Genomic DNA, 12,716 nt, shown 5'->3' with positions numbered 1-12,716 from the left:
TCCAGTCACGCATCCAACAACTCCTATCAGACCCAACGCTGAAATCGTAGTCCACCTAGCAACCCTGGCCATCATCTGCACCTGTCATGACCCCAGTCCCTCTCCTTCCAATGCATTTTACCCCTGTCATCTTACATCATGATTTAATGTTCCATGATCCCACATCACAGCTCCTCATGCCATCTTTCATGCAAAGCATTAATTTATAAATATGAAATGGAAGAATTATGTAAATGTTTAATATGCATATAAAATATACAAATAGACTAGATTTTGTATCACAAATACACTACTGTATGATTGACTTAAGACAATGGTTACCAAATACCCAAGTGTAATGACATGGAAAACATTAAAATTTCAGAAGTAAATGAAAATAAAATACATCTCTTACCTGCCCAAACCAGAGAAGATGAACTACAACCATCAATCTACTCATGTGTACTCTGGGAGCTATGTTGCATTTTACCCACTAGTTTCGTTTCAACGAACCCAATGAAACAGCATTCAAGCAGACATCTGAACAACTCTGATGGACCAATCATCTCCATCTGAAGTGAAGACTTAAACCCTACCCCAACCAACCAGTCAGGCTGACTGCTTGCCATGAGTAGGGTTGCAGAAGAGTTTTACGAGGCAGGTTTTATCTGGCTATTTTTTTTTCTTTTTTTTCCCCCCCCTTCGTGTTCGCCTAAAGCGCCGGTAGGCTTTCTTCAGGGGCCTGGTGGTCAGCCCAAGCCCGTCATGGCACAGGCAATTTTTATAGTGGCAGCATTTATTCTTGGCTCATGCTGCCCCCCAGAACTCATTCTTGATTCACTTGGACGGTTTCTTCTAGAGTCCAGGTTGATGGGTGGTCTTCAGAACAGCATGTGGGTAGTCTTAGGCCACTCGGCAGTGACTGAAAAATCCCAGTTGGTAGTGTGGGGATTCGAAGCTGCGTCGTCCAGCACGCGGCGAATGCAGGGCCCGCATGCTAACCACTCAGCCACCGCCTACCCTAGTTTATAAGGTTATCCATCCTAACATAATGAAATGGTTAAAAATATCATTAACTATTTCATCATACAGTCCCCTAATACATCTCGAGCGGATGATGGGTACCCCCACCCACCACATCTGTATAGTGTTTAACAAAATCTAATGATGAATTTTGCAATTTATTGAAGAAAATGTCCATTCCTCAGGTTTGCAGTAAACACAAATGTTACACCAATCCCCATCTTTGCATGGGCTCCAAGTTCATGGTCTGGCCACAACACAGCAGTTTAAGGCCCATTTTCCCTGCACACGAGCTAAGCCTCACTTGCACAAAAGGCACAACAAAACTCTGTGATTGGTAATTCTAAACCACTGACTGACAGCACCTTGTTGGCCACAAGGCTTGGTGATACAGCAGCTGAGGTACACCCACACACACATGGCCTCAGCACAAGCTGTACAAACACACTTTTTTTTTTCCTGTGATTCAACAAGCACCATTTGACTGAGAAAGTGCATCTTGTGGAGCCTTGGCCAGGCAGGCAGGGACTGGCACGTCGCTATTATCTGACTGGCACTTCTCATTCCTTGAAAATATCAAAATTACACAAGAAAAATATTAGATGTTTTTGGTGCAAACATTAATGGAGCTGAAAAGGTGATAATCAATTAATACAAAAGTGTTTAAGTAGATTTACACATTGAAAGCAATGTTACCCTGTATATCAGGTTTGTATCAAATTGACCACTGACAAATTCATCAATACAAAGCATTCTGGTGTATGAGTCGAGGTCTGTGAGTGTATTTATGTACATATGTAAAACCTGTACATATATACATGGTACATGAGTACATACACAGTTGCCTGGATAAGGCTTTACGTATGCATGCTAGAGTAACAAAATGTTTTATGGTATGCCTTTAGTAACTACAGTGCATTTGTGTACAGCACTGTAGACACCTACATGTACAGTGCTGCTGATGGCGCACAGTGCTGGTCAGGGAACAGCTATATGTACAGTTAAGGCGGCCGATAGCATGACATGACTAGCAGTTTTTCAGATTATTCATTTTAAAATAATTCATTTTAACGAAAATACACAGAATATTCCATATGAAATATGTATTCATGCGTTCTTACAAAATTCACAGTATAAATTGTTTTTGCTTCTACTTCACATATGAAAATGGTGAATGATTTATGCAATAGTACAATATACACATCTTAACCTTAATAATAATCTCTATTGATAAATAAAATATTTTCTAATAATTAGATAAAATATATAAAGACCAATCACTTCACAGGCAGAAAATCAGACTCAAAGTTAAATACTGAAGGATCTGAAGCAGCACAGATCACAGCTTTTTGCTCCTCCTTGGGTGGAGAATTTTATGAAGACACGCCGCCTCTCCTGAGATGTTGTTCAGCCCACAGCCAGGAGTCAGCAGGTGTTACTTAAAATATATCACGTGAAAATAATATCGTCATGATGACTACTACACAAACTTAGGGACTGTCTTCAATTTGTTATGATTCCTGATGTCATGCTCAGTTTGTCCTAGAACTAACAAGATATGGTAGCTATAGGATGCTTCACAACCGGGCTCTATCACAAACTCTTGAAAACATGCCTGCATGACTTATGGCTTTCAAGGCATTAAACTACATTACCAAGGACAGTAAAACCTTATTCTGTGGTGCTGGTCATTTTGGTGTTACTGACAAAACAAAAACACATTCCTTGTTGAGTTTGGCTCAAGTGCTCCAGTAAAATACACTGTATTGTCCTTGTTTGTAATCTAAAGCAAAGCCCCATGTCCAGTTCTGATTTCTAATACAGACAGGACACCATCTGGCACATGCCCTAAGAATAAACTAAGCTGGATATACTGTACTATAACCTACTATAAGCATGTATCACAGTACATTTACTAGAAAAAATCCTGTGATAAACTATAAAAATCTGCACATTAGTTATAATTCTTACAAACCAAGGATACTTTCCTTGTAGGTACCTGTCATTACTATCCATTATCCACTATTCAATTCGTTCCAATCCAGACATTCATGAATCGTGAGTGAAACTATCACTAAGTATACCCACTTATATTCCACATTCTCACTAAATCATAAACTGATGAAAGAGTTAAGAGCACTGTATTTATCACATTTTACATAGAGTCCTGGTAGGCTGCTAGCAAGCAAAGACAATATTCTCTCCAACTATATGAGTAATGCAATTTAACTTGGGCACAACAAAAAAATCCTATTCAGATCACTAATATGCCTGAAAGCTAATGTGGAAAAGATTTAAATCACAATAATTTCTGCCTGGATTTAACCCCTTCAACACGAGGACGCGTATACTGCGTCCTTGCGCGCCCCGTACCATATCCAAGGACGCACATACTGCGTCCTGGCTCGCTTTAGCCAACATACGAGTTATTTTATCTCTATATTTATGCTTACATCTCAAAATTATCAATTAATTTGTTTCTTTATGTTCACCATTTAATTCTGCATGTTTTCATATATAACACATGATGATTATGTTGAGTTTATGGCTGAAAACTTGTTATATTCAATAGTGACATTTGAAATTTGGCACGCGCGGCGATCCCGGATACGGCACAGGGCTGTTTTGGCCCGGCCGTAGTGAGTTTCTTTATCTGCACCATTTAATTCTGCATGTTTTCATATATAATACATGATTATTATGTTGAGTTTATGGCTGATAGCTTGTTATATTCAATAGCGACATTGGAAATTTGGCACGCATGGCAATCTCGGATACGGCGCGGAGCGCTGTTTTGGCCCGGCCGTAGTGAGTTTCTTTACATGCATTATTTAAATCTGCATGTTTTCATATATAATACATGATGATTATGTTGAGTTTATGGCTGAAAACTTGTTATATTCAATAGTGACATTTGAAATTTGGCAAGCACGGCGATCCCGGATACGGCGCGGGGTGCTGTTTTGGCCCGGCCATAGTGAAGGGGTTAGTTATGGATTGATATAAGTTCTTGAGAAATTATATACCAATGTCTTGACACCAAACTAGTCAAAAATTTCACAGGAATGAGGTTTTACTGTCCAGCAACACACCAACAAACAACTCAGTCCTCAAACTGCTACACAGCTTTGAGGAATCTTTGACGTTGGCCTAACGCTGTTGTTCAAGTGTGTGTCACAGACACTGCTGTCAAGAGCTTTCCTCACGAGCTGGCCAATGGAATATATTACAAAAAGAAGATCCCAGAAGAGATACCAAGTTGAAATTACTTAAGAATTCTGTAACATACTCCCATTGAGATTCTAGTTCACGAGTGAGTCCCTTTTAGACTAGCTTAAAAAAAAAAAAAAAAAACTTTCCTAGGACTATAAATAGTATGAAGATTCTATTGCTAGAAATAGCTGCAGACAAGGAAATTCCAACAGGAACACTGCACAACCTAAGAGGGGAATGTAAACAACTGACAAAGGCTCTACCAATGATGAGCAGATAAGCTAAAGTTTACACTCTTGCAAACTCAACTATAAGGTATTCTAAACAAAAAATATGGGTAACATGTATCCAGTGGTAACACTAATATACAAATGATAAGGAACACTTTAACTTCCTAGTTATGAACAGATTTCAGAGACATGACATTTAATTCAGTCAAAATTTCATTACCTAAAAGTGACACTGTGCCACACGACACGAACACAAGATTATTGCCTCTTGTTTTACTGTGCTGCCAAGGCTTCTTGTGCTGCCTTGGGACAGTAGCAACACAATATTGTGGTGACTTACATAACAACTCTTCACTATTTGTAACAAACTCCTGTCAGAGCACTGAACCCTTACACAAGCCACATCAAAAATTGAGAAGAAAGAGTAATGTGCAGCTAACTCAAACTACGTTTGCTTGTGATGAATTATCTAAGAAATTAAATTTGTACAGTCTACCTGTTATCAGCAAGTAGATATTTACAATACATAAATCTGTGCTGTACAGGTGAAAATAAATATTTTGTACAAAATGAGTTGTACACTCCATTATTCAAAAATATTTATAAAGTTTATGAAATGGAAGAAAGCTGTATTGAAAAATACAGTTGCCTGTAATATCACACCAAGCCTGAAACACACCTAGTGGAGCGTGACGTAACACCAGAGACGGCTGTTGTGAGCAGGTGATTGACTGGTGCTCCTCCTCCCACCTACTACCACCAAGGGCCTGTTGGTGCAGGTGTGAGTAATACCTTACATCTGTGCACACACTGGAGTACAGGATGCTGCAAAGTATTCATGGAATCATGTATATACATGTTACAAAATTAAAGCAGTTAAAGCTTTCGTGATAAACTTTGAGTATGTATGTATGTCTTCTATGGTAGGTGATGTAACATTTTTATCATACATATATAGAGTATGAGATTCCACAGATACCAAAGCCATCTTATCCTGCAAGGCAAAGGCCTCATGCCTGGTGTAACTTGACAACATTCTGCCACTGTAGCAAGACTACATCAGGCTGCAAATTACAGTATGAAAATATAGACTTTACATGCAATCCACCAAAACCCAGACCCATGAATGTAAATTATAAAATTTGCAGATACAAATGCTCAAAATATAGTCAGAGTCAACTTGACTGATATGGTAAACAAATACTAACGTGAATCAATGTGTCAGGAATAAAGTCTTAATAGGAGTATGGAACCATGACGTGGAGGTAGTCAACACTGCACCATGTGAACATTAGATCTTGGTGTGGGATGCCTCATGCCATGCCATAGATACTAACAGGTCCTTCTGGCACTGCAATGGAGCTTCTCTTACCCTGTAAGGTGTTAAGGCAATGAACCTCTAGTTTAGCTTTGCCCAACTAGTAGAGCTAGCAATGAATACCAAATAGTGAAACAGTGCCTTACACACCTGGGAAACCAAGCTTGCAAGGGCTTTCAAGACAACTCCAAGACCCAAAAATACTTATAAACCTAAGGACTTGCCACTCTTGGCATCATAGTTAAGGGATATCATCATGGACCAATCCCGTCAAGACTGTTTTACTCAAGATTCCTAGAGATTCACTGATTGTCTCCAGATCCATCAACCACAAAACCTCCTACCAAGATACCTCAACTTTTGACTAGGACCCAACATCACCAAGCATCAAAGCACATCACCCTTCAATAGGTTAGGATGAGTGCATTGACACCACCTCCACTTCCACTACCATCCCCACCTCCATAACTTCTGCCAATTCCACTACCTCCAGCTTCATGACCAGAGCCTCTAAGACTCAACCAGCCTGTATGAAAACTGCACCATGACTAGAAAACAACTTGCTCAAAAACATCTTTACATGGGATTCACAGGAGCATAGAAAGCCACTGAGGGGACACACACACACACACACACACACACACACACACATTCACACACACACAGGCGAGGTCTGGCTGTATGGGAAATACATTTTAGTAATTACAGCTGGACAGACTTGATTTGCTGCACCATGACATTTCTGGAGCCAGTGTTCTGAAAGCAGCGAGAGCAATACCCACTGGTGGAGCAACTCCCATAAAATTTACAATCCCTGGTAAGGCATGGCTGGCTGGGGCTTTCTGATCTCTCCTCTCCCCTCATATTGATCCCAACCTCATCTATTGCCACTGGGGTGAATCTGATACCACCATGACTGGCAAGTGAAGTAACTGAGGGAGCCGACACCTTGAGAGCAGCTTCCCCACTGGACGCAGCAGAGTCACTAGTGTCAAGCTCCTCCCCTGACACCTGACTCTTGGCCATGTTGTAGCTCAGAACAGCAGAGGAGACATCATTATAGAAGGTAGAGTTGGAGAGGTAGAGTGTCCCGTCTTTTCTGCTGGAGAGTGCCTGGTGGACGGGGATCTTGCTGATGTCTCCCGCTGAAGTGGCATCCAGCTCAGTATAAAATTTTGACCTTCCTGCACCATACTGTGGCCCTTCCAAGACCCTCTGGTGTTGAGCCTTGGGGGAATTGAGGTTGTTGGTGGAGGACGAGTTAGTGGACGATGAAGAGGAGGATGCCATACGCTTGTACTCCTTCTCTTGTTCCCGCTGCTTGGAGAAACAGGTGGAGCACATGTAGGAGGTGAGGGCTGTTCCATACATACTACAGCCAGGGTTGATGCATTGCACTGGCCCCTCCACCTCCGCCTGCCGCTCTAGCTGCTCCACCTCAAGCTGGCGCACCTCCTCCTCCTGACGCCGACGCACCTCCAGTTCCTTCTCAAACCTGCGGCGTGCATTGTTAAGGTAGTTACGCACCATCTCCTCTTGGTAGGCATGGCGTTTCTCTGTGTGGATCTCTGCTGCCAGAATAAAGTTCTGGTGGGTGGATATCTTAGGCATGCGGTTGGTTCTGGCCAGGCTGCACGTCTTCACATACTCTTCACGCTTCCTGAATGAGCCAGTGCGCCCCAGCTTGGACAATGTGCCAAAGTTCTTCTTAATCTTCTTGGACATGGACTTACCGATGCTCCCAAACTGCTTGGCCACTGTCTGGAGCTGCTTAGATGCCTTGCTCTTACCTGGAAAAAGTCCAGCTGCACCATCTGTGTATGGTGGACCCTCGTCTGAATCAAAGCTGGACTCAGAAGACTTCTTCTCCACCTCTTGATGATAATTCTCAGGAGACTCAGCCTCATCCACTGCCTGACAGGCCTCCAGGTATGCTGGGGGTATGGTCACCTGGGAAAGGGAGAGTAAGGTAACATTAGTGATGGGAATGGGAGAGATAACACTGGCCAACAACAAATTTATCGTCTAAGTTTTTTTTAGCTGATTAAGGACAATTTTGATGTGCTGAATCCAAAAATCACATTGGTTTTGCTCAATCAGGTCAACTCTTTTATCTATCGCCACATGATGTTTTTACGTTCTTTTTTACACGTACAGATATTTCCTATTTATATAAGGCAAAATTCTTTCTTATTTCTTTAAATAAATGAATTCTGAAGAGTTTACATGCACCAATTTTTGAGTAACTGGTATTTTTTGTATTTTGTTGGGACAACAGTCCGGTTTCACCAAGTACCCGTGCTTTCTGTGCATGTGGGATAGTAGGGACAAAGCTCGGCATTACACGAAGAAGGACTGGCCTGTACGGGAGGAATTGGTGCCTTGCAGTCATAAACAACCCTCTGATGGACAGAGACAGGATACTCTTCCCACCGCTGCACATCAAGCTTGGCTTGATCAAACAGTTCACCAAAGCTCTGGACAAGGATGGTGGCTGCTTCACTTACTTGTGCCACGCTTTTCCAGGATTGACCATGGAGAAGTTGAAAGCTGGCATCTTTGACGGTCCTCAACCCCGTCAGCCCATCAAAGATCCAGAGTTTGAAAACTCAATGAACAAAGTGGAACTGGAAGCGTGGAAGGCTTTTGTTCTTATCGTGAGAACTTTATTGGCAACAAGAAGGCCAGGAACTATGCGGAAATTGTCACCAATATGCTGACTGCTTTCAGAAACCTTGGATGCAACATGAACATCAAAATGCATTACTTATTCTCACATATGGATTGGTTTCCTGAGAATCTGGGATCAATGAGCGACGAGCAGGGGAAGAGATTCCATCCATTCCATCAGGACCAAGTACCCGTGCTTTTTGTGCCACCCCTCATCCTCGTCACTCATTCTACACAAGCTTTTTAAACTCTTGCATGAACAGGAGACGGGCCTGAGCACACCCTTGACCCTGTAAACACAACAACTCGGTTTGCAGACGACAACAGCACAGCTCCTTGACCCACGTCTTCTCTCTTCGCCTTCTTAATGGTGTGTGTGTGTATGCGTGTGTGTGAGTTATACGTTAATAAGTTGTGTCCACACATGCCCACTGCATCAGTGCTCCCATGTGCTAAGGTTCTAGTAAGTGCCATATAGGTTCATGCTTGCACCCACTCCAATGTCTGAGGTGTCAATTATTTGCAGAAAATCAACATTTAGCGGTAGTCTGTGTCCCCTAACCCCCACCAATGTTGGAGGGTCACTTGTATTCAAAATTTCTCCTAAAATCTCACTACAGATTCCTAAATAAAAATTCATCAAATTCCTAAATAAATTAACAAATTGAGGAAAACAAGATGCAGAGAGGATGCAAAGATGTTCAGCTTCCCCAATAATAACTGATACTTGAAATAGTCTGGATGTGGAGAAAATTAGAGCTAAGAGGATACCCGAATTCAAAGTAAAGTTGAACAAAAGCAAATAAAGAGTGGACAACAAAGACTTAGCTCAAATCCTGTATACATCCTATAATTGGATAAATATAATTTTATATATACACACACCTGTGTCACATCCAGGTACTCATTAAGGAGACCTATCTTGTCATGGTTGGTGATGGTTAGCTTCTGGATCACCGCTGGGTTGAGGTCGTCCTTGCCCCACACAAAGTCATCCCCAGGATCAATAACAAATTGGATGGCCAGCAGCTCATGGCAGCAGTCAGTCAGGGGGATGACAGCTGTGACAGAGAGAAAAAACATGTCTATCATTTATTCAGAGGAAGGTTTATAAAGATCCAATATCATGTTTTAGTGTACACTGAAGGTGAGTTTCTTTAATCAAAACAAAGGTTAAACATACAACACACTATCATTCACTCTTGTGGACCAAACAGGTAAAGAGGGAAAGGTCAGGAATATGGGTAAATGTGGTGGGGCACAGGATTTACATGAAGGTGACATTAATTTCAACAGTCCTCGTGTTGAAGTAAGCTAGAACAGGCAGAAGAGAATGTATGTTTAAGGTGAAAAAGTGGCAAGATACATTTTTAACATGAAAGTTATACCATTCCTTCATATTTTATGAGCCTGCTGTACTAGAATTTTTGTCAAGTATGTTAACAGTAACTATACTAACAGTACAGAAATTATAAGAAATATCTTGTCAAAAGTAAGACAAACATAATTCTTATATGAAACAGAATGATGCTTAATCACCAAAAAGAAAAAAGAAAGTTTACAATGAAATGGAAACACAAAGTGAGAAATGCAAGAGGTAAGTCATTATTAAAACAAAATTTAAAACAAAATGAAAAGCAATATATAACAGAGTAAGCTGGTGTGCATGAAAATAGCAAAACACACACTGTCATCACACAGCAGAGTGGCTCAAATCACTGCAAATCTTCCAAACATCACCAAAACACTAAAAATGGAAGACTGCAAAAGAGTTGTTAAAATTTTTTGACTCTGACCAGGGAGCTGAGAGGCACTGCACTCAGCCTGAGTCTCCATGACCACCAGGGCAGAGAAGTGAGCTGCATCATAGGTGAGGAGGAGCGGCGACCTCTGGCACTCACTGGGAGGACACTCCAGGGGAAGGTACACCCCCCCAAAGGGTATCGGGGCAAGAGGCTCCCCACTCACATCCTGGGGTAAAGATGAGGATGACAGAGTAGTTTGCAGGTTTTAAAGGTTACTATTTTATTTGCATGTCTGATGTGACAGGCTGGCTGCTTTAGGAAGCCTATAAGTGCCATGCAGCACAGCACTGCACAGTAATGAGCAAAACAATGCAGCTACAACAGACAACACAACAGGGCTGACAACAAAGGGCAGAACAAAGCAACACACCAATGATACATAAATTAACAGAAATGGGAACAAGACATCAAGGCACTATTGTGCATGGTGGAAGCAGCAGCACAGCATGTGAGGCACGATACATGGCCACATCACACCACTATCAAGCCACACTGACCTTGAGGGTGAGGTCTGCCACCACAATGATGGGCCGGCGCAACACATGAGCCAGTGCCAGGACATGAATTTCCTCCAGACTCTCATACACTCGGCCAGTGCAGTCCTCACTCTGACCACTCTGAAATCTGAACACCACAAAGCAAAGCAGCATTACCATAAACCCAAAAATACCTATCCAAACAGGACCCAGAAAACAGTCTCAAGAGAATATACACCTGTTCCCTCTTATTCGCAGGGGTTGGGGGACACGCCCCACAAATAGAGAATTTCTGCAAATATTTAGCGTCCTGCCCTGATAAAAGCCTCTAGACCCCCCACCCCAAAAAGAGAAGTTTTACACATAAACAGTACCTAATAAAGCATTCCCTTTACCTGAAAGCAGCATAAAATATCATAAGTAGCATTACTCATCAACTGTACATACTATAAACTGTAATGTAATTTATGTAAACTTCTTACAAGTTCATAATCATTCAAATCTCAATGAACTGTTGGATACTCACTACAAAGTTTCCACCATTTTCTTTTCATGTTCAGGTACTTAAGCATATGCAATTATTTACCATTACCATTATTTACCAAGGAATACTGCTTACTATAAAAATCAGTAATAAAAATATGTAGCAGCTAGTAAAAGCTGGATCATAACTACAAGCAGCTGCTTAGCTGATGAACACAAACAAACAGATAACATGTTGGCACGGCAGTAGGACTAGGCAGGTACTGGCACTAACAGTACCAGTTACACGACACAGTAGCTGTACCAGACTGCTAAGTACTAGTGCCAGAGGGTACCACCACTGCGGTATTCAGTATTTTTGATACTGACAGGTTATTAAACATTTATACATAATTATTATGGTGTCTATGATGACCTGTCAGCAATAATAATACCTGCCCAGCCCTACCACTGGCATGCCTGACTGTTTATGTTTACCAGCTAACAGCTGCTTGTAGTTATGATCCAGCTTTAATAACCTATTTCATTTTGATTACTTGATATTTAAAGAAAGAAGCACTCATTAGTAAATAAACTACATGGTATGATATGCTTAAACATCGGAACTTGAAAAATAAAATGGCAGAGACTTCTTGGTGATGACCCAACAGTTATGTGAGACTCTAATGCCTATGTATTTGTAAGGAGTTTTTGTAAATTACAGTACATTTTATAGTACATATAGCTGATGAATGTTGTAATATACAGTGCCCTCCCGAGTTTTGTGCTTGCTTTGTTCCAAAGGTATAGCGCTAAACTCAAGGATCACGAAACTCGGGGTATTGAAAACACTGAAAAGGTGCTTATTTGTTCTGGCCCGTGGAGAAGCTGCCTTTTTTTTTTGCACTTTACTCCCTTGTTATCTCAAAATACATATCTTGGAAAAAGGAAAAAAATGAGAAGAGAGAACGGGTCGTTTTGAAGCCACAGCTGAAGGCAGCTGCCTTACGATTGGCTGACAGTTCTGATAACACACTTGTGATTTGCTGTGAGTCCAATGACCTCATTGACGGCGCTCACCCGATCAGTGGCCTCGCTGCTTAAAGGTGGCATCACACTGACCATTTTCCTCCAACCGTTGGGGCTACGGGTTGCCCGTATGCCTAACCGGGAGTGAGCTGTCGGTCCTCCATAAGCTGGTGTCACACTGGGCCTTTTTCCTCTAACCACATTGGCGGTAGGGGCAACTGACAACTCCAACTTTTCCAGGTGTGCATCACACACGGCCAAGGTCGGTTGCCCATATCCACAACATAAACAAAGCAGTCGCCCTGTATCGCCATGGCGCCATCTGCTAAAGTAATAACGAAGCAAAAGCTTTGTGAATCTATAGTTAATGTTGATAGTTAAATTGATAGTTTGTAGTTTTTATCGCAGGCAATTAGCGCGCATCTCTGTGAATCCTGCCCCAGCACGTGTGAACACGGTCAACATGGTCACCCAACCGAGAGAGTTTAAAGCAGCTGGTGTCACGTTGAGC

The 12,716-nt window shown here is 41.7% G+C and overlaps 2 protein-coding genes across 4 annotated transcripts in view; one reads left to right on the top strand and one right to left on the bottom strand.

The window, feature by feature from the left end:
* Positions 1-266, top strand: part of LOC127006565 (vacuolar protein sorting-associated protein 16 homolog) — a 33,767-nt gene extending 33,501 nt beyond the window's left edge. The window contains exon 19 of the mRNA XM_050876561.1: positions 1-266. This exon is cut by the window's left edge and continues 95 nt beyond it. Coding sequence (XP_050732518.1) covers positions 1-50 — 50 coding nt within the window. The 3' untranslated portion in view covers positions 51-266.
* An 881-nt stretch (positions 267-1,147) lies between these two features.
* The window catches only part of LOC127006564 (OTU domain-containing protein 7A-like), a 33,805-nt gene continuing 22,236 nt past the window's right edge, over positions 1,148-12,716 (bottom strand). For 2 of the 3 annotated variants that reach the window (XM_050876559.1, XM_050876558.1), the window contains exons 8-11: positions 10,736-10,862; positions 10,230-10,404; positions 9,319-9,494; positions 1,148-7,713 (exon numbers count right to left, since the gene is read on the bottom strand). In XM_050876559.1, coding sequence (XP_050732516.1) covers positions 6,466-7,713; positions 9,319-9,494; positions 10,230-10,404; positions 10,736-10,862 — 1,726 coding nt within the window. In that variant the 3' untranslated portion in view covers positions 1,148-6,465. The remainder of the gene's footprint in view (positions 7,714-9,318; positions 9,495-10,229; positions 10,405-10,735; positions 10,863-12,716) is intronic. The other variant, XR_007759637.1, reaches the window with a different exon arrangement.

This window comes from Eriocheir sinensis, chromosome 33, assembly GCF_024679095.1.
Source record: "Eriocheir sinensis breed Jianghai 21 chromosome 33, ASM2467909v1, whole genome shotgun sequence".
NCBI classification, from domain to species: Eukaryota; Metazoa; Arthropoda; class Malacostraca; order Decapoda; family Varunidae; genus Eriocheir; species Eriocheir sinensis.
The sequence above is the reverse complement of the archived record's forward strand: the minus strand, read 5'-3'. Positions and strand labels throughout refer to the sequence as shown.